The following is a 23,997-nucleotide window of genomic DNA, read 5'->3' on the forward strand; positions in this document are numbered from 1 at the left end:
CTGTCTTCTGACCTTTGGTGTAGAGCTTAGATAGAGTTATTACCTTAGCACCAGGTCTGGATCTATGAAGTTCAGATTCCTCCATGTGGGTGTTGTTTGGTTCTGGCTGTGTGCTCCATTTCTTTCTGCTGCAGACATTAGAGTTGAACCCTTTGTGTCTCTCTGGGAATATGCTCTGCTCCTTTATCAGCTGGGTGGGTCTTGCCTCTAGCCTCTTTGCAGGGAGTTCTGCTGAAGGGTTCCCTGCTGGGCCTGCAGCCTGGGTTGAATGAGGATCCATGGGCCCCAGTTGTCTCACTCACTTGCCAGGCCTGCGCTCTGGGTCTGTTCAGGATCCCGCGGCCCCCAGTTGTCTCACTCACTCGCTGGGCCTGCCCTCTGGGTCTGTTCAGAATCCTGCGGCCCCCGGTTGTCTCACTCACTCCTAGAACACAGATTTTTATCATGAATTCTAACTTGTTTTTGTCTTAGTGCTACATTTTGATAGATTCAGTCTTTTTTATGAGGTCTTTGATAACTGTTTTCCATTGATCTTTTGAGTACATAAAAAGTTCTTCCTCTAATAATTTCTTTAAGTTGGAAAAATATCTTAAATTCTAACATATTCAAATATACTGGTTTATCGTTATAATGCATGATATTTTTGCTGGATATAAAATTCTGTTTGTGCATTATAATAAATGCATTCATTAACAGGAATATGAATCTATCTATCTATATCTATATATATAAATATCTTTTTAATTCCCTTGCCCTGGCCCTCCACTTCCAAAATCTATACCTATCCCTACAAAATCTGTCTCCCTGTTTCTTATAATCTATCTTTTATTTTGCTTTTGACATTATTTAGTTATTTATACTTTGAAAGTCTCATGTAAGAGAAATCATGTGATATTAGGCATCATTCTCTGTGCCTAATTTATTTTATTTAACATTAAGGACTTAAGCGCATCAATTTTCTTACAAATGACTCAAATTTATACTGTGTTATGGCTGAATAGTACTTCATTGTGTATATATACTACCTTTTCTTTATTCATTTACTAATTGCCATATAGATTCCTTCCAAAATTTAGCTACTATGAGTTGTGCTGTTATGACATGGTTTACATGTATCATTGTAATAATATATATTTGACTCCTGTGGGAGTATACCCAGAAAAGGTATAAAAAGGTATAGCTCGGTCAAATGGATTTTCTTGCAACATAGCTATGCCCATTGTACTTGTTTGATTCTGTGTGTGTGTGTGTGTGTGTGTGTGGTTTTTTTTTTTTTTTTTGGTGGTACCAGGGATTGAACTCAGGACCTTGCACTTGCCAGGCAAGCACTTATTCCACTGAGCTATCTCCCCAGCCCCTAGATTTTCTATTTTTAGTGTTTTGAGGAATTTCCATAGTGGTTGCATTAATTTCTATTCCAGCCAACAATGGAGAATTCTTTTTCTCCCGACAACCTCATCATTATTTGTTGCTTTTGGAGTTCTTGATGATAGTCATTGTTTCTGCAGTTAGATGAAATCTCAATGTTGTTTTTATTTACATTTCTGTACTGTCCAACGGTGTTGAACTTTTTTTCATGTATCTGTTGGCCATTTGTAATCTTCTTTTGAGAAATGTCTATTACTTTCAATTGCCCATTTTTGATTGGGAGTTTTAGTTTGGATGAGATCTAAATTTTTTAATTCTTTATATATTCTAGATAATAATCCTCTGACCAAGGCCTAGATATAAATTTCTTAAGTCATAGTTTGTTTTTCACTGTATTTATTTATTTATTTATTTAATGTATTTGGTACAGGGTCTCACTACACAGCTTGGACCATTTTCAGCCTCCTCAGTGCTGGGATTACAGACATGCACTACCATGCTCAATCTGGGTCATTGGCTCAGTGTGCCTGGGGTTGGGGCTGGTGGGGCATGTGGTGCCAGGGGTTGAATCCCAGTTCATGTGCTTGCCTAAACAGGCACTTAGTCCACTGAGCTATCTCACTGGCCCTTTCAGAGAATTAGATGTAGTGATATTACTCCACCATTTTCTGGCACTAAATGAAACAATGATATTTTCTGCTGCTAACCCCTTATTTGCCCCATCAAAAGCGAGTGATGCCCAGATGGCCAAAGATTTTTATCTCATAAATGTGCTAAATTGTGTTTTTTAAAAATTGTTCTATATGCTCTGTGGTCTTAAAAGTATTTGTTTTTCTGTTCTTGGCTTCTTTTATTCTTTGGGTTATTTATTTATTTATTTATTTATTTATTTTGGTGGAACCAGGGATCGAACTCTGGCCCTGGTGCTTGCCAGGGAAGCACTTATTCCACTGAGCCATCTCCCTGGCCCCCATTGGGATATTTATTGAATAATATCTTTAAATATGCTTTTATGCACTCTGAAAATACTCCTATTCATTTTCTCTCTGTCCCTTCATACTTTTTGTACACTGTTGTTTCTTTTTTCTCATTTTGCCTACCATGGTCTTTTTCTGTGTTATTAGTAATGCCTCATTTTCTTTATTTTGGTTTCAGTTTTGTTCTTATTTCTCTAAATTTTTTTTAAATTTTACTATTTCCGGGTTTTTATTAATTCATCTTTCAAATTATTTACTCTTAACCACATCTTATATTTTCCATGAGCCTGTATACATTGACTTTATCTGTCTATGTGTTATTTCAGGTGTTCTGTAATGGTGACAGAAACGTGTCTAACACAGATGGTTTGAACATCAAAAACCCCTCTGTATGATTCTACTGTAGCCTCCTAGGAATTTATCTCCATTCCTACTGCCAGCCCCTCAAAGACTGCTGCTTTAGTCCAGTGCCTATGTTCTACTCTACAAAGCAGGCACACAGTACAAAGTGTGAAGGGACTTCTTAGGGTAATGTGTCTTACGTGTTTTTTCTCACGTGTTGTCTGTTCATGTTCTGCAAATGATAGTCCACAAACCACAGATGTGCCTTTTCTCTTATGGGTAGATTTGGCTCATGTGAAGGTCAGCTCAAGTCACCCTTCGTTGCTGGGCTGGACCGGATGGGGAGAAAAGATGCTATTTTAGAGAAAAAGAAGGCATTGGAGTAGAATATGCATCTGGCCCTGATCAATGAGCCAGTCATTGCTGAAGCTGAGATTTTCCATCATGATAGAAGAGTTAAGAGAAGCTAAAATGATAATTCAAATGAGTGCTAAAAACAGGAAAGATTTGAAAACTCTGCCAATAATGACTATCTCTTTGCTTTTATTTAACTTTTTTGTTTTTGAAAGAGTAACATTTTAAATTTCATTTACTAGGATATCATGTCTGCATCTTGTACTATGAATAATCATTAAGATAACAATATGCAATGTATTAATTATTGAAACTGTCCTATTAATCAGTTTTGAAACTGTTTCATTGCTGTTTCTCAGTAAAACTAATTTAAAAAAATAGGGTACTAGTCTGTAACCCTAGCCAGGAGAAAGATTCATAATTGCTGAGCATAGTTAACTCTGGGCATAAATTTTGAGATTTGGAATCAGAAAAGCCAAAAACAGATTGGAAAGGCATTCTGGATTTCGCAGGCACAGACTGAGCATCCTGGGACCTTAGATCCCTGGTGGCAGAATGGCCTGGGGAGAGTATTGGGACTGTGCTGTTCTTTTCTTTTCTTTTTTTTTTTTTTGAGGGGCAACTGGGATGTATGAGGTGAGAGAATGTGAGTGCTGACCCTGCCAACAACAGTCCAGAACCATCTGGCTCTTTTGATCGCTCTTGCCCAGGAATAATAATTTGAGACCATTGTGAGTAGTAGTCTATATTCTGCATATAAAGAAAGAGGTTCTGAGAAATGCAGGGGCTTGCTTGCATTACAAAAGTGACTTCTGATAGAGCTTGGACCAGCTCTCTGAGCTCTGGCTTCCAACTCGTAACTCTTCCGTGGTGCATTTGGAGCTGGCTCTTTCTCCCCCACCACCAGTTGCTCTTTCCTGGTCCTAGTGCTTTCTGGATGTTGGCATCACACTAGAGGAGATGCCATGTGAAAACTGGCCACAACTTTAATTCTAGCTGAAGAGGAGCTTATTTTAAAATATTATTGCATATTTTCAAGTCTGAAAGAAGCATACCACAGTTCAGAAAATCTGGAAAATAGCGAGAACAAGAAACATTTAAAATAATTGCAGCCTGGTAACACAACTGCTGTAATCATTTAAATCTGTAGCTTTTTGGTCATTTTCCTCATACATTCTGCTTTTTAAAAACATCTAGTGAAAAGCATATTGCATATACAATTTAATTTCTTGCTGTTTTCATGTAGCTTTTTGTCATAAGTAATTTCCCCATAACCACTTTAATGGCAATGGAATATTTGCAAAGAGCTTCGTCATGAAGAATTTGCTAAAAGTAGTGTTAATGTTGCTGTATTAATTCAAAAGGTATCTGTTAAGCACCTTGTGTCTAGGCTCTCATGGTAGCTGTTGTCCCAGGAATGTCACCTTGATGCACCAAGGGATGTAGAATATTTGGAAACATGTTAAGATTCTCACACAAATTAGTGAGGTCCCCAGGCTTTCATTCTGAGCCTTCTTACATCAGGATCTTGATAGATGGCACAGACCACATTCAAGGTGCTTGGGGCCAATGTGCAACGAGGTAAAAGCACCACAGGTCCATCTAGAATTTTCTTTTTACTTCATTCTCATGGCTATCTTAATTGCCTCCTAGTTACCCTTTGGTAAAAAAGGGATTCCTGTCCTAGAGTTATAGGTATTGCTGAACACATAATCCTCTGTGCTGGACAGATGAGATGGGCAGTAGTTTATTTGTCATAGATACTCACAAGCTAGGTGAGGAGAACACCAGCCAGCCTGCAGGATCTCATGAAAGTTGCTCTGAGGGGTAGCGTGAACTGGTGTGGGAGCAGTAGGTGGCAGGATGGAGCTGAGGAACACAGGTCTTGTGTCTCAAGAGGGTGGGTGCCCTCGGTTCTTATTCAAGGGTGTTGCTTGAATAATTTTAGAGGCCTGCACAGAACTGAAACTGTTCCTTCAGGAACAGGCAGTATCTCTGTCTGTTCCCACTGATGGGAAGGACTGTTGGTTGCAGGAAATTTTCTGCAGGAAAAGAATAGGAAGAATAATTAATTTCTATACCACTTGAAACCTTATTGCTTTCACTTTATACCTTAATTTTAAGACTTCTACCATAATGAGCAAAAGTGTTTCTCTTTCTTGCCTGCTCCTCCATTTTCCCCCAACTCTTCTGACTTTCACTTTTGTTGTTGTAGTTTTGTAGTACAGGGAATTGAACCCAGAGCCCAGACAGAGTCACATCCCCAACCCATTTATTTTTGAGACAGGAGTTTGCTAAGGATTACAGGTGCATGATGTCACAGACTGCTGTATTTGCTCTTTCATACTGTAGTCTTTGATGATTTCATTGTGAGAAACTGAAAAGGGGTGAATAGCATAGACTCTAAAGTCAGCTAACCTAGGTTCAAGCTGAGGCTTAGTCAGGGACTAGCTGGGTGACATTAAACAAATTGTTCATCTCTCTATATCTTTATTTTCTCACTCATGAAATGGAAATGATGGTAATAAACTACCTATCTCATAGAGCTTTGTGTGGTTTAAAAACTGCATGTATGCAAAGCACTTGAATAGTGCCTGATACATGCTATGAAAGTTGTAAGTATGGATATCAGTGTTCTTTTTAAACTTTTTATATTTTTAAAATTCATTTTAATGAGAAAAAAACATAAAATAACAATGAAACAGTCTCATAACAGGTTAGTAGGACAGTTACAATAATTAATACGTTGCATATTATTGTCTTTGTAGTATTTATCCAGAGGACAAGATGCAGACATGACATCTTATCTAAAAAATATTAGTGCAAACCTTTCTTCTCAATGAATCAAGATAAAATAGCTGTATAGCTATCTTAACTATCTTGTATATGTGTGTGTGTGTGTGTGTGTGTGTGTATGTGTGTGTTTCCTTTCCACAAAAAAGTATGGAATGCTTCATGAATTTGCATGTCATCCTTGCACAGGGGCCATGCTTATCTTTTCTGTATCATTCCAATTTTAGTATATGTGCTGCCAAAGCATGCATATCAGTGTTCTTTTTAATGTGCCAGTTTATAATAATGTTATTTTTCTTTTGTCAACCTTTCTTCTCAATTCTCTAAGACTACAGTTGACATGAGATCATTTCTTTTTCTTTTTGGTGGAACCAGGGATTGAACTCAGGCCCTTGCATTTGCCAGGCAAGCTTATCCTACTGAGCTATCTCCCCAGTGCCCCATGAGCTCATTTCTAGAATTTACACTGTGAACATAGATTCATTTCCCCATTTCATCCATTTGTTCATTCATTCAGTCAATATATGTTGAAGAAGCTGCTTCGTACCAGCTCTACTTTAGACGACAAAATCCATCAGTCAGTGAGCCCAAGGAACATTTCAGGACCTAGGCCTTCATGTGAAAATGGGTGGATGGAGTAAATGAGAAGTCAGCTGAACCATTTTTTATGAATGGCAAATACAATTAGAAGGAAGAAGAGGAAATGAAAAGGTAACCACCCAAGGGGCAGTTTGGCTGCCCTGTGCAAGGCACCAGGAGGAGGCAGGGTGGACTTTTTTCTTCTGGGGTGGTCTGAGTCCCCAGGAAGGGATTATACCATATCTATTCTTGCTTATTATAAATACAAAATTTATTAATGGACACTTCCAGAGAGTCTCTTCTTCTTGTCCTCTCTCAGACTTTTCTCTAACCACAGACATCTCTTTTCTACTTTGCCAAAAAAGTCTTTTTTTTTTTTTTTTTTAACAAGCTATGGCAGTTTTTATTAATGAGAAATTCTGCTTGGTTTATTTTTCACCGATCTGTTCTGGCATGCTTCTAATTATATCAGAATCACCTGGATCAATGATTGCCAGTGTGCATACTCTATAGTATTGTCCACATGCTGTGCCCAGTTCAATATTGCCGCTGCAGTGGTGGACACCAGTTTTGGCCAACATAGCATAGCACTGTATTTCAGATTTCCTCAAGGCTGGGCAGTTGTTGGCAAGGATGACCAATTTTGCTTTGCCCTGTCTGATCAACTTCAGCGTCTGCTTGTACCCCAGCATGTATTTTCCACTTTTCATAACAAGTTGGAGCCTAGAGTTGATGGACTCCAGAGATTTTTTCATTTTCTTTGTGGCTACCATCTTCCTGCCTTCGGCGCAGAAGGCGCTCAACCAGGAGCAGCCACCAAGATGGACAGGAAGCAAGAAAGGTGCCAAAAAAGTCTTATTTGTTAACTAAGTTTATGTGTCAGTGTGCAGAGACATAAGAAGAGAAAGAACTACTTTGAGATGTTAAACTCAATTTATAAAAGTAAGCCTTTTAGGAATGCCAAGAAAGGCTGTGCAACAAAAACAAGGCTTAATGTTAGTTATTAGTTATTTATTGCTGTATAATAAAGCACATCAAAATTTAATAACCTGAAACAATAAAAATTTATCATTTCTTATGACCCTATGAGTTGCTCATTAATTCCCTTTTTGGCTTACCAGACCTCATTCATTCGACTTCAGGATGGCTAGGGCTGGGAGACCACCACAAATTCTCTTGTACATTTGGAGGCTTAAGCTTCAGACACCAGGCTTATGGATGTTCTTACCTTACAGAGGCCAGACCAGCTTGTTATATGATTGTCTATGGCAGCATTCCAATCAAGGGCACACAGAAATTATAAGACTACTTCTTCCCTGGGTCCTGGAACTCACACAGAGTCTTTCTGCTGCATTCCATGGGTCAAAAGAAGTAAGGGACCATCACAGGTTCTAGTAGTCAGGTAGGTATTAAATTAAATATCACATAGTTCACATAGCATCTGGGAGAGGAAAGCTGAAATAGTTCTCGAAGAGCATATCTATGAAGAGTGACACACATGCCTGGTACCATGTTACCTGTTGAACTGATTTTTCCCCCTTGGTTGAGATCTTATACATACAAGGAAAGATTTCGGTGTTTAGTTGTATATCAAAGATTATGGTTCAAGACAGCTTTATTGTTTGATGAGTTTGTGTACAGGGTTGGTTTTTGATTGACATCTGGGGACTTGGATTTCCGGAGCATTCCACTGTCTCATTGAAAGCTATGGCTCAGTATACCTTAACTGTTTTGAAAACAATGTGCTTTATGTTTTTACTTCTGTGAGTCTGGAATTTTGGTACATGTTAGGCAGCAAGTATCCATGCAAAAGTCCCAAATAGAAACCTTTAGCACAAGGTCTCTGATTAACATCTCTGGGTACCGTTTCCCACACACTGCTGTATTTTGTGGCTCAGGAAAGAACAACTTCACTGTGAAGCTCCACAGGAGGGAATGTCAACCATAGAACACAGCTTTTCCTGCCTCACGTCACCCTTCTCCAACCTGCTGTCCTGGTGGTGTTGGCAATAGAGTGCACCTGCGGTCTTTGTCATATCTTCACTGTTTCCCAATGATTCCCTGGGTTCCCAAGAATGTGTTGACCTGGTGAAAAGGCATGAGAATCTCCCTTGCCAGGTATAAGTGGGGTCTGTCCAGACTACTACAGTAGTTCTAGTTGTTGAAGGAGAGTTACTTACTGCTTAGGACTAGAAATTAGATCAGATAAAATAAAGACAGAGGATTTAGAATTTGACTCTATTCCCTCAGGAAGATGAGTTAACCTCTCTGATACTTAGCGTCATCAAATCAAAGTGATTGTGTAGGTAGAACTAGGTAGTATATATAATATGTCTAAACTGTCACCAACATAAAGTAAATGTTTCTTAAACTTGGGCCCCTTTTAGGTATGTATGATGTTTTGCTTTTTTTCTGTATGCATGTGCAGCATTGTTTCTGTAATGAAAAAATATTTCCTTTATAGTGTGAGAAAAAAGAGAATTTTTAAAAGAAAGCTAAAACTTAAAGCCTGTTTCTATGTCATCATTCAATGATGCACTGGCAGTTCTTGAGCTGAGTCTTTCCTGGGCTACCCATGCTGAGCATACCCTTGACCTTGGGTCTTTCTGAGCTGTGCGTAAACATTAAAAGTGACTTGGAAGGGTCCATTTCTTAACTGAGTGATTAAAGAACTATTTGTTACTGACAGAGGTAAAGTACCTCAAATATTTTGTCAATGTTTTAATAATTTTCATTTGAATTGATGTCTTATTGAGAGTCATTTTTTTCTTAGCTGGATCACCACCAAGACTTTAAAAAAGAGAGAAAGAAGGCAAAAAAGCATGTTCTTTCTTTAAGACTGTACTTTTTTCTGACTTTATTTTCTTAAGGTTTAGTTTGTTTCCTTTCTGCCTGGTAATGAAATGTGCTTTGCAGGAAAGGTCAGGGAGGCTCCAGAACACTCTGTTGCTCTGTAGCCAATTTTTGAGGCCAAGGTTGCCTAAGTTCACTGGTGTCTGCTGAGAAATGGCTGCACCTACCCTTCAGGATAATTAAAAGTGGGCAGTATGACCTTCAGATTGGACCTCTTTTCTGGAAACTCTGTATATAGAGAAAACCAAGTGAGAACTCCTACTGTATGCAGGTTAGTTAGTAGGTTTGTTTTTAGGTACTTTCTCCAAGCTTATAAAGTTTTAGATGGAGGATTGATAAAGAAATATAGGGCTTTTTATTTGTTGAAAATGTCTAGAGAACAGAGTTCACTTTGTACCCATATAGCACTTGACATCTTAACAACTTTTTTAAGCGGGCATACCCAAGGTTTTACTGTTATTATGTTTCTTTCTTTCTTTCCTTTTTTTTTTTTTTTTGAGCGTACACTTAAGATTTTCAGCTTTTTTACATTTATTTTGTAATTATGGTTTTTCAAGTACTTTGATCATTTTTCTTTCCTCCTTATTTTTCCTTATTGTAAAACATGTTTAAAAAATGTCTTCATGTTTCACTGACTTAAGTTACTGCCTAATATATAATTTTTCTTTTTTTTTTCAAAGTTTTATTGATAAACAGATAGCAATGAGACAGTTTCAAATCAAATCGGAAGGACAGTTTCAACAAATAATACACTGCATATATTCTTCTTAGTGGTTAATTGCTATACAAGATGTGGACTTGTGATCCTATTTACAAACACCATTAGAACAAATCATTCTATTCATTAACAGAATGCAACTATATATCTAACCAAACCACTTTGAATACACAGACACAAAATGGACATTCATCGGTATACCCCATTTTTTCTAAGTTCCATTATTGAATATGATAGGTGTGTAAACTCAGCAAAATATTCCAAAAGAGTCCAGTAGCCCATAATAGCATTGGGTCTTCTGTTTAACTGGCAATGTCAGAAATTATTGACCTGAGTCCCCCATAGCTCAACTTAACAGCATGGCTTTATTTCTTATATTTCGACTTCATACTTTTCTACTGGATGGTTAAGACCAAGGTAAAGCAGGACCTATGCAACAAGAGTTGTAGCTTTTTGGTCTGAGAAGGTCAGTGAAATGCCCTCAGGATTTGTCCTGAGATCCTGTACCTCAGATTGTAGAACCTTTATCAGTGCAGCCATGTGGATGAGTCACGGGCATTGCTTGGCCAGTGTGCTCTCTGTGAAAGCCTGAGAGAGTGTCTTCTCCCCATGTGACTCTCCTTAGGCCCACTCTACGTCATCGATCACTTTCCTCTTTGGCCCCATAATCTTCTTGATCAGAAAATTTGGGACACTACCGAGGTACATGACGTTACAGTACAAGTTCTCATATGTCCTGAGTCTTAATTGACCTTAGAAGGCTAGGGCCAAAATGTTGGCTTTCCTTGTAGCCCTCCTTTTTCTCTAATTTTGGTCTGCAAACTTAGGTTGTTAACCATCCAGAAGACAAGCTTATTGTTATTATCAAACGATTTGGGCTATCAATCTTAGCCTCACTATCTCACTGCATTTCAAACATCTTAGGCATAATAAGGAACAGGTATTTTTCATCAAGTATTGATATGTTGAACTTTAAGTCCCTACAGAATATGATAAAAAAACATTTAAAAATTAGATTATATTTTAAAAATAGGATAAAGAATTCTATGCTTCTCATGTTTGCACATAAGTCCAAAAATCTCACCATATACAACCTTGAAGCAGGACAGTCCCATGTAGGACTTCTCTATCACACAGTGGACTATGAACTCTTATATGACAATGCTAACCAATTACTTTGTTTTATATTTTCTAATATTTTGCAATTTAGCACCTAATACTGCTTCTTATGCATGTTACTGTGTTACAATGATATCTTTATAGGCTATTTAGGGGTTGAAGAGATACTAAAAGCGACAAGTACCACAAGAAATTTCTTTTAGTCTCACTTGGAGTTGAGTGGAGCCATGACAATGTGTCAGTCTGTCTGGGACCTGAGAAAGAAGTAACACATACTATGGGTAGATATTGAGCACAATATACCTAGTTAGGTGTGGGCCTCTGTGGGACATTTAGAAACTTCAGGTGTAATCTTGCCATAGTCAAGCTGGTGAGCAGCAGTTACTGCCCATGAAATTCTAGTAGGTAATAAAGATGATGTATAATTTAGCACCGAGCTGCATGGTACTAACATCAGAAAAGGCAATGAATATAGTGGCCCAGAACAGTTAGGAAGGTTTCTTAGAGAAAACTGGAATGAAACTCAGACCCTCGGGTCAAAAAGTGTCTACATTGATTAACTCTTCATACCCTTTTAGAGCGAATCTGCTTCCACTTTTCTCTTAAACCTCAGAGAATTTCCCTGGAGAAATTAGATTATGTATCCAGTAGTGCTGAGTTAATAAAATCCAGCTGTTAAATCTCTCCCCATCCCCACTGATGCCTTGCCATTTAACTCTCATTTCTCAAAGCCTCAGCTATTGAAATAGTCTTCTTAAAAATTCTTTCTCTCAACACTACATTGGAATGATGGCAAATTCTTTTATCTGTGAAATCAAGCTAATTTTTGTGCAAGTCCCACAAAAATAAACAATTCCCCAAATTAAGCTTCACCCATCACACTTTCATCAAGTACCTGTGGTCTGTCTGTGTATGTCTATATAATTCAGATCCAATGGTAAATCATTTCTTGTCCTCCAAAACTTTAACTTGTAGACCAGAAGTTATAGCACAGTGTGAGAGAAGCTGTAAGAGAAAAGAGTGATCATAACTCCAGTGAGGTAAGGCTTCATGGCAGGAATAGGACTAGGGCTGGTTCATAGAGAGCATCTGAAATTTACAAATTTGGGGAAATGATGGGGACAGAAACATTGCATTTAGAGTGCTTATTGTGAATGGAGACACAGGAGACAGACACAGAAGCAGCTCGAGCTTGACTGAGGCTAGAGATGTGAATAAGTGTCATGGCACTGAAGACTGCAGTGGTGAGTGGACTTGGCGCGTAAGGTTGGGGACTGAGTCCTACCTTTCAGGTAGACCCAGGCTCTTCCAAAAGGATTTTGCACAGAAGAAAATACATGAACTTTAGGCTGCCATTCTGACCATAGTGTGCATGTGGGTTGTGAACTAAAGATGGGAAAGTTTAGGCTTCTGTCAGTGCCTAAGTAATCAGAACAAAGGGGGGGGGTGGACTGTGCTTGTCTTTCCTTTTCTCCACATAAGGCACATTGTCACATAAGTTGTTATTTCAGAATTGTAGGCAACTAATGGATTTTATCTACAGTGTTGCTTCCGTCCAGCCAAGAAATACTGCCCTTGGGCTTGATGCTAACTGTTGTCTCCTTGACAGTGATTCTGAATTTAGAGCAAGTCTGTCCTTATAGAGAGTTGCTGAACTGATACAAAGACCTCGGGGCCCGTCTGTGGGACTGAGGTCTTTCTGCTTTCTGCGTGTCGCCCTTTGTTCCCTGTGCACCACCTCTAGGTGGCACATCCTTTCATCCCAGTGGGTGCAGCCAGAGGCCTTGCCAGCTCTCATCACAGGGCTGACATAGGGGAAAGAGTTGCTTCCCACATTTAGCTTAGAGCGCTTTAAAACTCCTACTGACAGATCCTATTCAAGCTAAAACGAGTGGCTGGGGGCAACTCATACATAATTTCCTTCTATTTAGTGACTTCCTATACCATAGGGTCTGCATGATTTCTGTTCATTTAATTAAAGGTTATATTGGCAAATTGTTATCCTCAGAAGTGTGGGTGTATGGGGAGTGCTTTTGTAATGCATTACAGGGTAATTCCCTTTGCCCTTTATTGCCTCTGCAGGCCATGTGAAATTGAATCACAAATAACACATTTTAGAAGCAGATGAGAGACGGAGGCCTGTGCTTCCTTTTGCTTTAATAAGACAGCATGTATAGGTAAACAACCTTCTGGTTATGCAGGTGAGGTAGAAGAGGTAGAATCAAATAACTAATGAGAGTGATTTCTTCACCCTAGAAAGTGAGTTCAGCAACCTTTGCTCTTCCTGGGAACGTCTGAATCCAGTAGCTGGGTCTGATGCCAAAACATCCAGAGGGCCCATTACTGTTAATGGGAGCCTCTTCAGTGCTCCCACCAGAGACAAGCCCCAATTACAGATTGGAATAAAGGCAGCCAGATGTAACTGTCTCTCTCCAGTTTCTCTCTCTCAAAGCAGCTGCATTCAACTCTCATAGTCTTGGCTACTGGAAGGAACACTTTGACAGGTGGAAGTGTGTAACAGTGATGCCCACTATCAAATCAATTGACTAGTTTGCAGAGAACAAGGAATGCAAGCTCTTTGAGTATTGGGAAATGATGAGAACTCACTGGATGGGACGGAGTGTGCGCTAAAGGCAAACAGTGACTATCTAAGGCAGCATGGCTTCTTTAAAGTCATGGCCTCTTCATTGGTATGGGCCACAGTCACGAGTGGATGTGGGCAACTCGAAGCTGGGATGTGTTTGTTTCTGAGGTTCAGAGCTTGGGAGATAATACTTGTGTGCTTCATAATATTCCTCTTTAGGTAGAGCAGAGGTGAGAAGCTGACATCTGGGGGACCCTGGGGGAACTGTGGAGGGAGGGATGAAAGTATACAGGGGTCTTAGTGAGGTGATATTGAAACAGCCTCAAGGGAGTAAGGGATGAAGATGTCTAAGGGAATTTTGAGGCAGAGGCACCACAGGGTGTCAGGACACCCTAACATCAGGGAGAGGCCTGGGTGATGGAGCACCAGAAACATGACAAGTTCAGAGTGGGAAAGGAAGAGAGGAGAGAGAGAGAGATGGGCAGTGATGCAAATTATAAATTCCTATTAGCTTCATATGTGAAAACACCAGCTTCCATTCTGAGTAAAATGGGAGCCATGTGCTCATTGAGACTGAGCACTGGATAATGATAGGAGACAGACATGGAAATAGACACAGCAGCATCATATAGCAAGTGGAGAGAGCTCTTGCTCTATAATGATGGAAGGGAAGTGTGTGGGAGACAGCGGAGAGAAGCAGTATCTGCCTAGCTGAGGAAGCAAAGTAACACACAGTTCAGGTGTCAGGGCAGCTGCTGCTGCTGCTTGGACCCGGGGCAGCCTCTTCCTCTGACAGCCTCCTGAGTCATCACATAAATTCATCTGAGGTGTTTTCTGATCTGTCATAAATATTGCTTTATGATCCAAGAAACCATCAAGGTGCCATTTTTCTTTTACTTCTGAGGGGTGCTGAAGTCATGGAGGCTTTGAAAATGTCCCAGACTTGTCAGGATATAAGTGCTTATGGAGTCGATCACCCATGTGTCACATTCACAACCCCTTTTAGTAAAGTGTCCCACCCACTTCCCACTTTGAGCACAATTAGAAAGAGCATCAATATAATGGGCAAATGTGATTGTTTTGTAGAATGTCAAAAAGTGAAGTTCCCCAAGGGCTACATTTTGGCCATAGTGTTAAATAACCCTAACACTCTTTTAGTGAAGTTGTACTGTGGTTCCTGCCGTGGAAAAACAAATGAATGTTGATCTCATTGCTATAAAAGGCATTGGAAAAAAAAAACCCAGCTCTTAACTCAGTGGTTATATGTTTTGTGCCAGAATTCTTGTGGATCTGCTTCTGTAAAGATGCTAAGAAATTATTATATCTATTTAATTAGTTGACATTGAGAGTATCATTTGAGTGTTTTTATAGTAGTTTATAGTCATGTGCTCTGACCCATCTGGTTTCTTCAGAAGACAGTCAGGTGAATGAGAGATGTGATATACAGTGCTATCTCTGCTTCATTCATGTTTTTGGGTATGACACTAATCTCAGTTCCTTTAGGAATGCAGTATTACACATAATTTATCATCTTTGCAGAAAAGAGTACAATTTTATCTGGCTCATATTAGTGTGATGGCTGTTACTCATCAGGGAATAAATGCGAGGGTTCTGCTCATTGGAAGTGTATCTATGTCAGATATACATGGAGTGACAAAGCAAATAATCCCAGCGTGGTGAGTAGATTCCTTTGACACAGTATGGCTTGGTCTAAAACCATATTATGACATGCTTCATTTCCTTTGCTATAACTCAATGGTTGTGATGGCACTTTTGGGGGCTTTTTGTAGTAGAGTAACCTCAGCCCTTGTAGTTAACATTTCTTGAAGTCTCTTAGTTTTCTTCTTTCTTGGTAGCTGTTTCCCAGGAAAATGTTTTCAAGTCCCTTTGGAGGAAGAATCAGAGTTACATTTTCAACATTCAGTTGCACTAGTGTGGTAGTCTTTTTCCTCAGGAGACCTAATCTCCTCCTGAGCCTGCCTCCTGAGCAGGCTGAGCCTGCCTTCCTCCTGAGCCTGCCTTCCACTACCTTTTGTGATTTCCAGGCCGATAAATGGTGTTGGAACTTGCCATATCTTTAGCAAGAAAGTACACATTCAATTTTAGGGGGCTGTTGAGATAGCAAAAGAGTCAGAGAACTTCACTAACCCATACTCTGGCTGTGGAACTTCAAGTCTGTAAAGTGACAGCTGGAAGCTGGATGAATGGCCACTGATGTCAACCTTCTCACGTGTGTGTGTGTGTGTGTGTGTGTGTGTGTGTGTGTGTGTGGTGTGCATGTGTGTTCGGATATATAACAACACCTTAGCTTCCTGCCCATCTGTCTTGTCCCGTGGAACCTCATGATCCATCACCAGTTAGCACAGATTTCTGTCAGTCTAGGCATCTAAAACACTGCTCTAGCCTTGCCACATGTACATCCAACTAGTCCTGGATATGGAGGGCTGCTTTCTGGCCTTTTCATTTTGGGCATCCAGTATTCCAGCACATCTCGTACCCGGAGCCTCCTGGTATACCAGTTTTTTGATTCAGCATCTCTGGAAAACAAAATCTGATGCAAGGTTATGTTTTAATATTTATTTAAGGATATAATCCAAGGGCATTGAGGATATGGAAAGAAAACAACCAAGGTAGGGACAGAGGAAAAGCAGACATTATGAAGCTGGCTGGAGTAACTTAAAGGTTAAATAGTTTCCTCAGTGGTAAACAGGGTGTTTTGGCTTAGAAGAGTCATTTGTGGGGACGAAGGGACAGCTTGCCTCTGCCAGATCCTTTCACGGAGATTGTTCCAGTTTGTATCCTTAAGTGTGCTCCAGAGGCTCACCTGCCAGCGGTGTGATTGTCAGGCATTACTGGGAGGAGGTGGAAGTTTCTTAAACATGACTAGAAAGAAGGGAAGAGAATCGGGTAGGACTTTTAAGGGCAGGTGGAAAGTGCAGGGAGGGGCTTTTCAGGGAGGCAAGCTGGAGCAGCACAGGGAAGATGGGAGGTGGACAAAAGAGGGCTGGCCAAGTGTGGCCCCAAGGCCATGTCCTGTCTTTCACCCCTTTTTGAAATAAGGTTTTATTGGAACATAGCCACACTTATTCATTTATATCTTGTCCTTTTAATAAATTTTTTATAAATAAAATTAGCATCTATAAAGCCTAAAATGTTTTCTGTCTTTCATCCCCAGGTGCAAAAGAATGTTAAGTATAATATACTATGGTCAGTCAGCAAATGTGAGTCACCTTTCTCTTTGCATGTTTCTTCTTGTCTCATGAAGAAGTGATCCTGTATGGGTTCCTTGATAACGGCTGATTTGTGGTCTCACTATTTGGAAAGACATTTGAAACCATAATGTACCAGAGAGTTAATCCCAGCAATTTACAAATTTGAAATCAAGTCAATAACATGCACAGAATTTGAGGCAACTTATTCTATCCCTATTACAGTAACCATATTAATAATTGAGACCCGGTCTCCTATCTAATTGGGTATAGACATCTGACTCTTCTAGAAAATTGGAATTAATTGGGATTCAGCATTCTAGTGACTCTCAAAAATACCACAAACTGCTGAACATGGAGTTTCCACAGGTAGCCAAGCACAAATAGGAGTCATTTCCTAGATTCCTTGAGGGGAGGAGTTGTATCTTCCAGTCTCTGGCCAAATACCTGGCATATAAAAGAGACTAATCACTTGCTGAATAAATGAGGTATCCAAAGTAGTGCCTGGCACAGGGTAGGGTCTCTGTAAATGTTTGTTAAATTATCTGGCAAAATTATCCATTCATTCCAATGAATGAGGAATTTCAGGCCACAGAACCCAGACCCTGATAACCCCAAGCTAAAGCTCTCCATAGGATGCACACAAGTAATTTAAAATCTACATCTGACTTATGTGTCAGAACGTTGTCCACCATTGGTTGGCCCCCAGCACTGGATGAGCTGCCCAATCAATGCTATCTAACAAGAACAGCTACACGTCAACACTGGGCAGCCCAGTCAGGAGGCACCTCATGGCTGTGCTGCTGCAAGGCCAATTAACTGGTGTCTGACATCTTCCAGTAAATCTAAATGAAGTGCATTTCTGTGAATTCTAATTTCCAGTGCGGTTAATTGAACTTGGGAGGGAAGCTACCATTTAGTGAGGAAAATGAAAGTGAAGTAATTGAATATTTTTCCCAAATTGTATTTGAAATGTGCTCCATCAAGTGTTGTTTCAGAACCCAAGTGATCAGCTGCACGTGCTTAATATTTGGAAAGGGAAGAGGAGTATTTAAATGTCAGCCTGTCCCTACTAGGAGGGTAAATACAATAGCAGCAGTTCAATTACTAGATATGGGAGCTGCTTGGCATTCATTTTTTTTTTTTAATGTTGGAAGTTAAATGATGTGGTCAAAGAAGTTAGGATGACTCTGAAAGACAAAAAAATAAAAAAACAAAAACCAAAAAAACCAACCTTTCTCCCTTGCTCCTTTCCTTCCCCGGGACACGGGAGAGCAATCCTGTTGATCTGATACTGTAAACTTTTTGGTGATCTTAGTCAGCTGACCACACATTAAAATGTTAAGCCCTTTGTGCAATACCTGTTTCTTAGAGACCTAGCGAGTTCCCAGCATCATGGGAGATGCGTGAGCGAGCAGGGCTGAGTCTATGGCCTGAAGAACTTTGTGTTCAGCAGTGAGAGGAGACCTGAGAGTAAGTTGGTCTAGAAAACGTGAACCTGACACGGACCAGGAAAGCAAGCACGAAGTCATGAAGTAACACAGACTTCCGAGTGTGAAAGCAAAGCTCTCCTCTTAAGGGAGATGGTATTTGAGTTGTAAATATTTGAAAGAGGAAAAGAAGGCTTGGGATCTATTTGAGAAAGATGGAACATTTAATTAGGCTGGTGTGGAAGATTTGTTGAATAAGCGTATGAGGTAAATGAATGTAGTGTGGTTGTGGGGATCCTGAATGGGTTTGTGCTTTATTGAGTTAGGCAGGCTCTAAGTGCAGAAAGAGTTTGGCCAGAGGTAGAGAATAAAAACTTAGACATAGTGGTTAACATTACTAATCATCAGAAAAATTCAAATTCAAACAGCAATGATGACAGGCTGCAATGATATGCCATCTCATACCCGTTTGAATGGCTAACATAACAAACAAACTGAAAATAGCAAAGATTGGAAAGAATGTAGAGAAATTGGAACCTTGTGTAAGTATAATAGAAAACAGTCACTATAGAAAACTAGAGAGATTCCTTAAAAATTAAAAGTAGAAGAACCATATGACCTAGAAATCCAATTTTTGGATAAATATGACATATATTCAGAGATAATATATACACCCATGTTCATAGCAGTATTAGCCCCAATTGCCAAGAGATGAAGCAACTCAAATGTCCACTGGTGGATTGTGTGTGTAATGAAATATTATTCATACTTTCCCCAAAAGATACTGTATCACTTGCTCAAACCTGGATCAACTTTGAGGACATTCTACTAAGTGAAATTAGCTACTCACAAAAGATACTGTATGATTCCACTTATATGAGGTAGCTCAAGTAATAAAAATTCATAGAAGCAGAAAGTAGAATGTTGGTTTGTAGGAGCTGGAAGGAGAAATGAGAGGAAATAGAGTTTGATGAATTTTAGAGTTTCACTTGGAAAGTAGAAAATCTCTAGATTTTGTCTCATAACAACATGAGGATACTGAATATTAATAAACTACTGTATACTTAAAATGGCTGAGTAAGTTTTATGTGATGTTTTATTTATTTTTTAAATGTATTTGGTACAGGGTCTCAGTCTACAGCTTAGACTCATAGTGATCCTCCTGTTTTCAGCCTCCCCAGCCCTGGGATTACAGGTGTGCACCACTATGCCCAGTCTATGTGATGTTTTATTTTTGACAATAATAATTATAAGGCTGAAGATTGTGGTAGTGTAGTATAAGTTGGATCAAGGCTGGAGGAAATGAAATTAGAGACTGTAGCCCTACTTATGTCTAGTGAGAGGCAAGTATGGCAGGGAGAGGAAGAAAGAAAGAAGACTTGTCAAGGTAGAATTAGCAGGCTTTGGCCTGGTGGGTACTGGATTCTGGCAGTGGAAGTCAGAAAGAGCTTGGAAGTTCCCAACTTTGCTAATGAGAGAATGGTGGAGACTTTCCCAGAAGTAGTGACCAACAGAAGGAGATATGGAGTTTGGTTTTGGGTTAAAGTTGTTTGATTTCACTCTGTGTCAAGAGCTTTGGAGGCTCTTTTCTCTGCATTTTCTCTCATGCTGTCATGTCCCTGAACTTCAGCTACACGCTTGATATTGTTCAACAATTAACTCCTAACGCTTCAAATCAAATTTGCAAATTTTGCAACATGGATCTCAGATTAGTTCTCTACATTTAAAAAATTTTTAAAAAATATTTATTTATTTATTTGGTCCAGGGTCTTGCTATGTAGCTCTGACTCATAGTGATCCTCCTGTCTCAGCCTCCCCAGAGCGGAGTTTACAGGTGTGCACCACCATGCCTGGTTTGTTACATTCTTGAATTGGGGTTGACTGTTCTTCAGGAGTTGTGACAATTTAGAGAGCTCTGACTCTTCTTTTACTGAAAAATGTTTTTATAGTCCCTTCAAGGGCAAAATGTCCATCCTTTTTCATGAGAAACTTTATTTTGAAGAAGTTTGAAAGGACAAAGTACCCTTAGCTCTTTGCTGTGATCCTTATTCATCTGAGATGGAAGCAGCTCGCACTCAGAGAGGTGAGCTTATTTCTTTTCTTTAGGCATGTCACAGGGGCCAGAGGTTTACAAATGTATTCATGTCAGTGCTTTATAAGGTCACCACCTCAAGATTCCCAGAGTGGTGGGAGTAGTAGATTTGTAATTTGAAATCTCTGCTTCACAGTCACAAGAATTTTGTCACGGGTGGGAAAGGAGAGCAAGGAAATAGCCAGCTTTCAACCTGGCATGAGTTGGGCTCCAGAAATAACCACCTATTTGAGTATTACAGAGTGTCTTTTTAATGTTTCCTATGCCAGGAGGTAAAAGAAACATTTGAGGACATTTTAAAAGGCCATAGTCTTGAAGTGTGATAGGATACAATTTTAGGGTCTTTATTGTGTCACCTCTGTCAAGAAAGAATGTGTATTATTGATATTTGGAGGCATAGGGTTGCAAATGCTGAAGTAAGGTTGAGCTTTGTTTAACACATTGCATAAACGTTTTAGCTCTGAATGGCTCAAATGCTTAGAAAGTTCACCTTAGGCTTAGAGAACAGGTCACATTGTGAGACAAGAGTTTGATTTATATAGAAAATCTTAACTGTGTGACTATAAGAGATTGTAAATGTTTTTTGAGATTGAAAATGTAGTACATATTTAGTAAATTCTTTGAAATGTAGATCAATAAAATGGCCCATCGTTTCACGACACAGAAATAATTACTGTTAAACATTGTGCTTTCTCCTTCAGTGACTATATCAGCCACACCTTTTGATACAACTGAATTTCCTTTTAAAGGTTGCATAGTCTTTATTTTGGAAATCCTCCCTGCTGAACATTCACATTGTTTCTCTTTTGCTTTCTGGTTTATACTTGTTATGCCCTGCTTTAGTGAGTAACAGCATTTCTATTTATTGTTGGGTTTTTTGTTGTTGTTGTTTGTTTGTTTGTTTGTTTTTTGTGGAGCCAGGGCTTCAACTCGGGCCCTTGCGCTTGCCAGAGAAGCATTTATTCTACTGAGCCATCTCCCTGGCCCAGCATTTCCATTTAATTTCAAATATATCCCAGTTTGAACAATAAAGAATGTGACCACAATAATCATTAAAGAAAACTTTAATAAAAGTGTTATTATTTTTTGGCACAGTCATTGGTATTTCTTTATCATAAACTCCCTAAAAATACAATGCCCATGTTCAATGACATACAGTAGCCTCTCTTACCCATAAAACATATGTTCCAAGACCCCTAGTGGATGTCTGAACCTTATACATAATGCAGCACACTAAGTGCTCATGGGTGGGTAGCATATACAACATGGATACACTGGATGATGACATGACTCATTCCAGGAAGGACAGGGTGAAGGAGTGCATTCCTGCTGTTTATAATGGTTAACAATTTAAAAATTTATGAATTGCTTATTTCTGAAATTTCCATTTTAAAAATCTATTATTTATTTATTTATTTTTGAGACAGGGCCTTCATATGTAGTTCAGTCTGGCCTTGAATTCACTATGTAGCCCAGCCTGGCCTTGAACTATGAACCATTCTCGTGTCAGCTTCCCATGTGTTGGCCTTACAGGCACACACTACCATGTCTGGGAGTATTTTTAGACTCTAGCTGACTATGTATAGCTGAAACTCTGGAAAGTGGAACTGAATGGGTGGGGCACTGTATCATCTCAAGAGCTTTTGGTGAAAGTTGTCCTTCAGAAATATTATGAAGACTTTAACTTTAGCCAGTACTAATTAGTACATAAAATGTAAATGTGTGCTTCATTTTTATTTCAATTTTGCTTTTGGTATCAGTATGTTTATAGTACACAACAATTGCATTCATTGTGGGGGATTGGCACTTGTACATAGCACATCTAAATCCTTGTTGAATACTCTTTCCTCTCTCTCCTTCTCTTGGCCACTTTCTTTTGCAAAAGATTTGTCTCCCTGTATCCTATTATCTAACTTTTATTTTGCTCTTTAATTTGTCTATATTTTGGGTTTCTTATATAAGAAAAACCATGATATTTAAGCTTGTATATCTGATTTATTCCTCTTAACATGGTGTCAAGGTGCATCTATTTTTCTACAAATGACTAAAGTTTATCCTTTTTTATGGGAAAGTAGTACTTCATTGTGTATAAACACCACAGCCTTCTTTACCTATTAATGGAGATTTCTACTTATGTGCTTTCTGATGACTTTCTTAAAAGTCACTGCAATCTTTAACAAATAGAAAAAATAGACATAGATTTTATAGGGTATGAGGTGTTAGGGAAGAAGTAAAAAAAATTACAGAAAACATTGCTGGTACCTAGAAAATAAAAAGGTTGTCATCCTAGAGATATCTGGTGTTAAACTCTCTCAATATTGATGTCAGTAATTAGGATCATAATAGGACAGCTCTATATACTGAGTGCTAAATACTCGAAGTGTTTACTTTTCAAAGAAAATCTACAAACAGATATTATTTTACAGAGTGAAGAATGGAGACTCCAAGCTGTTGAGTGAGTACATAGCGTGAGTAAGCAGAAGAACTAGAATTTCTACCCAGGGGATCCCACATCCAGCTCTCAGTTCTTTCCATATGGGTGTGCTTGCTGTGCTGTCCTCAAGTCTTTGAATTTCTCATTTTATGCCTTCCATCATTAGAGATGGAGGAGAGAGGTTCAGAGGGGCCCATGGTGCTCAACTCTGCATGCTGGAGAGTTGTTTCTATAGCTCTCTCAATGCAAACTTGGGAAACGCGAAGCACTTCAGGGTCTTCCTGAATTTCTTCATGGATTGCTTAGCATGTTTTATGGTTTAGACATAAAATGTCTCCCCAAATTTTCATGTGTTGAAGGGACTGGATCTTGGAAGTGCCACACGCCTGACTGAATTCCGTGCTGTTAGGAGGGGAGCTCGCTTAGATGGGGTGGCTCCCTGGAAGCATGAGCAGGAGGGGTACCTTCTTATCTCTCACTCCTCCATTCTCCCTCTGCTTCTGGGCTGCCACCCTCTGTCATGCCTGTCTGCTGTCATGTTCCTGCCTTGGAGCCTGTTGAGTGTGGGCAGAGGCTGTGAGCTGAACTAAACCTCTTTTCCTTAAAAGTGTGGCTCTTGGGTAGAGGGGAAGTCAACAAAGAGGGCATTGAACCACTTCCTTGTTAATTTTTTTAGTAATATAATGACAAGGCACAGACAATGGAAAGAGAAAGTGCGGGACTCATTGATCTTCACCCTTCATAGAATGGTTCTGATTTTTACATGTTAGAGAATAAATTAAGATTTCTTGGGGCCGGGGAGATGGCTCAGTGGAATAAGCGCTTCCCTGGCAAGCACAAGGTCCTGAGTTCAATCCCCGGTTCTGAAAAAAAAAAACAAAAAACTTTAAGGGTTGGTGAGATGGCTCAGTGGTCTAAGGCACCTACTTGAGAACAAGCTTAGCAAAGCACAGGGACCGCAGTTCAATCCCCCAGCACCACATGCCAGCCAGCCTGCCCCCTGGAGGGCTGAGCTAGCCCCTCCCCCATAAATAAATAAAATAAAAAAAAAAAAGATTTCTTGCTCCTTTGGGAATCAGAATATAAGAAAATAATAGTTCAGCAGCCAGAACAGATGTCATCAAGATGAAAATAATTTAGACATG

The 23,997-nt window shown here is 39.4% G+C and overlaps 2 protein-coding genes and 1 non-coding gene across 3 annotated transcripts in view; 1 reads left to right on the plus strand and 2 right to left on the minus strand.

Annotated features, from left to right (window-relative positions):
* Gpr39 (G protein-coupled receptor 39) overlaps positions 1-23,997 on the plus strand; it is a 199,948-nt gene that overhangs the window by 37,585 nt on the left and 138,366 nt on the right. The window lies entirely within an intron of this gene.
* LOC111815324 lies at positions 5,979-6,081 on the minus strand. Its single transcript, XR_002820030.1, has one exon. It is a non-coding gene; the product is annotated as a U6 spliceosomal RNA (small nuclear RNA).
* Positions 6,842-7,191, minus strand: LOC101590144 (60S ribosomal protein L30-like). Its single transcript, XM_004626370.2, has one exon. It carries the CDS (start codon positions 7,184-7,186, stop codon positions 6,842-6,844), a length of 345 nt encoding a protein of 114 aa, XP_004626427.1. The 5' UTR covers positions 7,187-7,191.

This window comes from Octodon degus, unplaced genomic scaffold, assembly GCF_000260255.1.
Source record: "Octodon degus isolate 3935 unplaced genomic scaffold, OctDeg1.0 scaffold00014, whole genome shotgun sequence".
Taxonomy (NCBI): Eukaryota; Metazoa; Chordata; class Mammalia; order Rodentia; family Octodontidae; genus Octodon; species Octodon degus.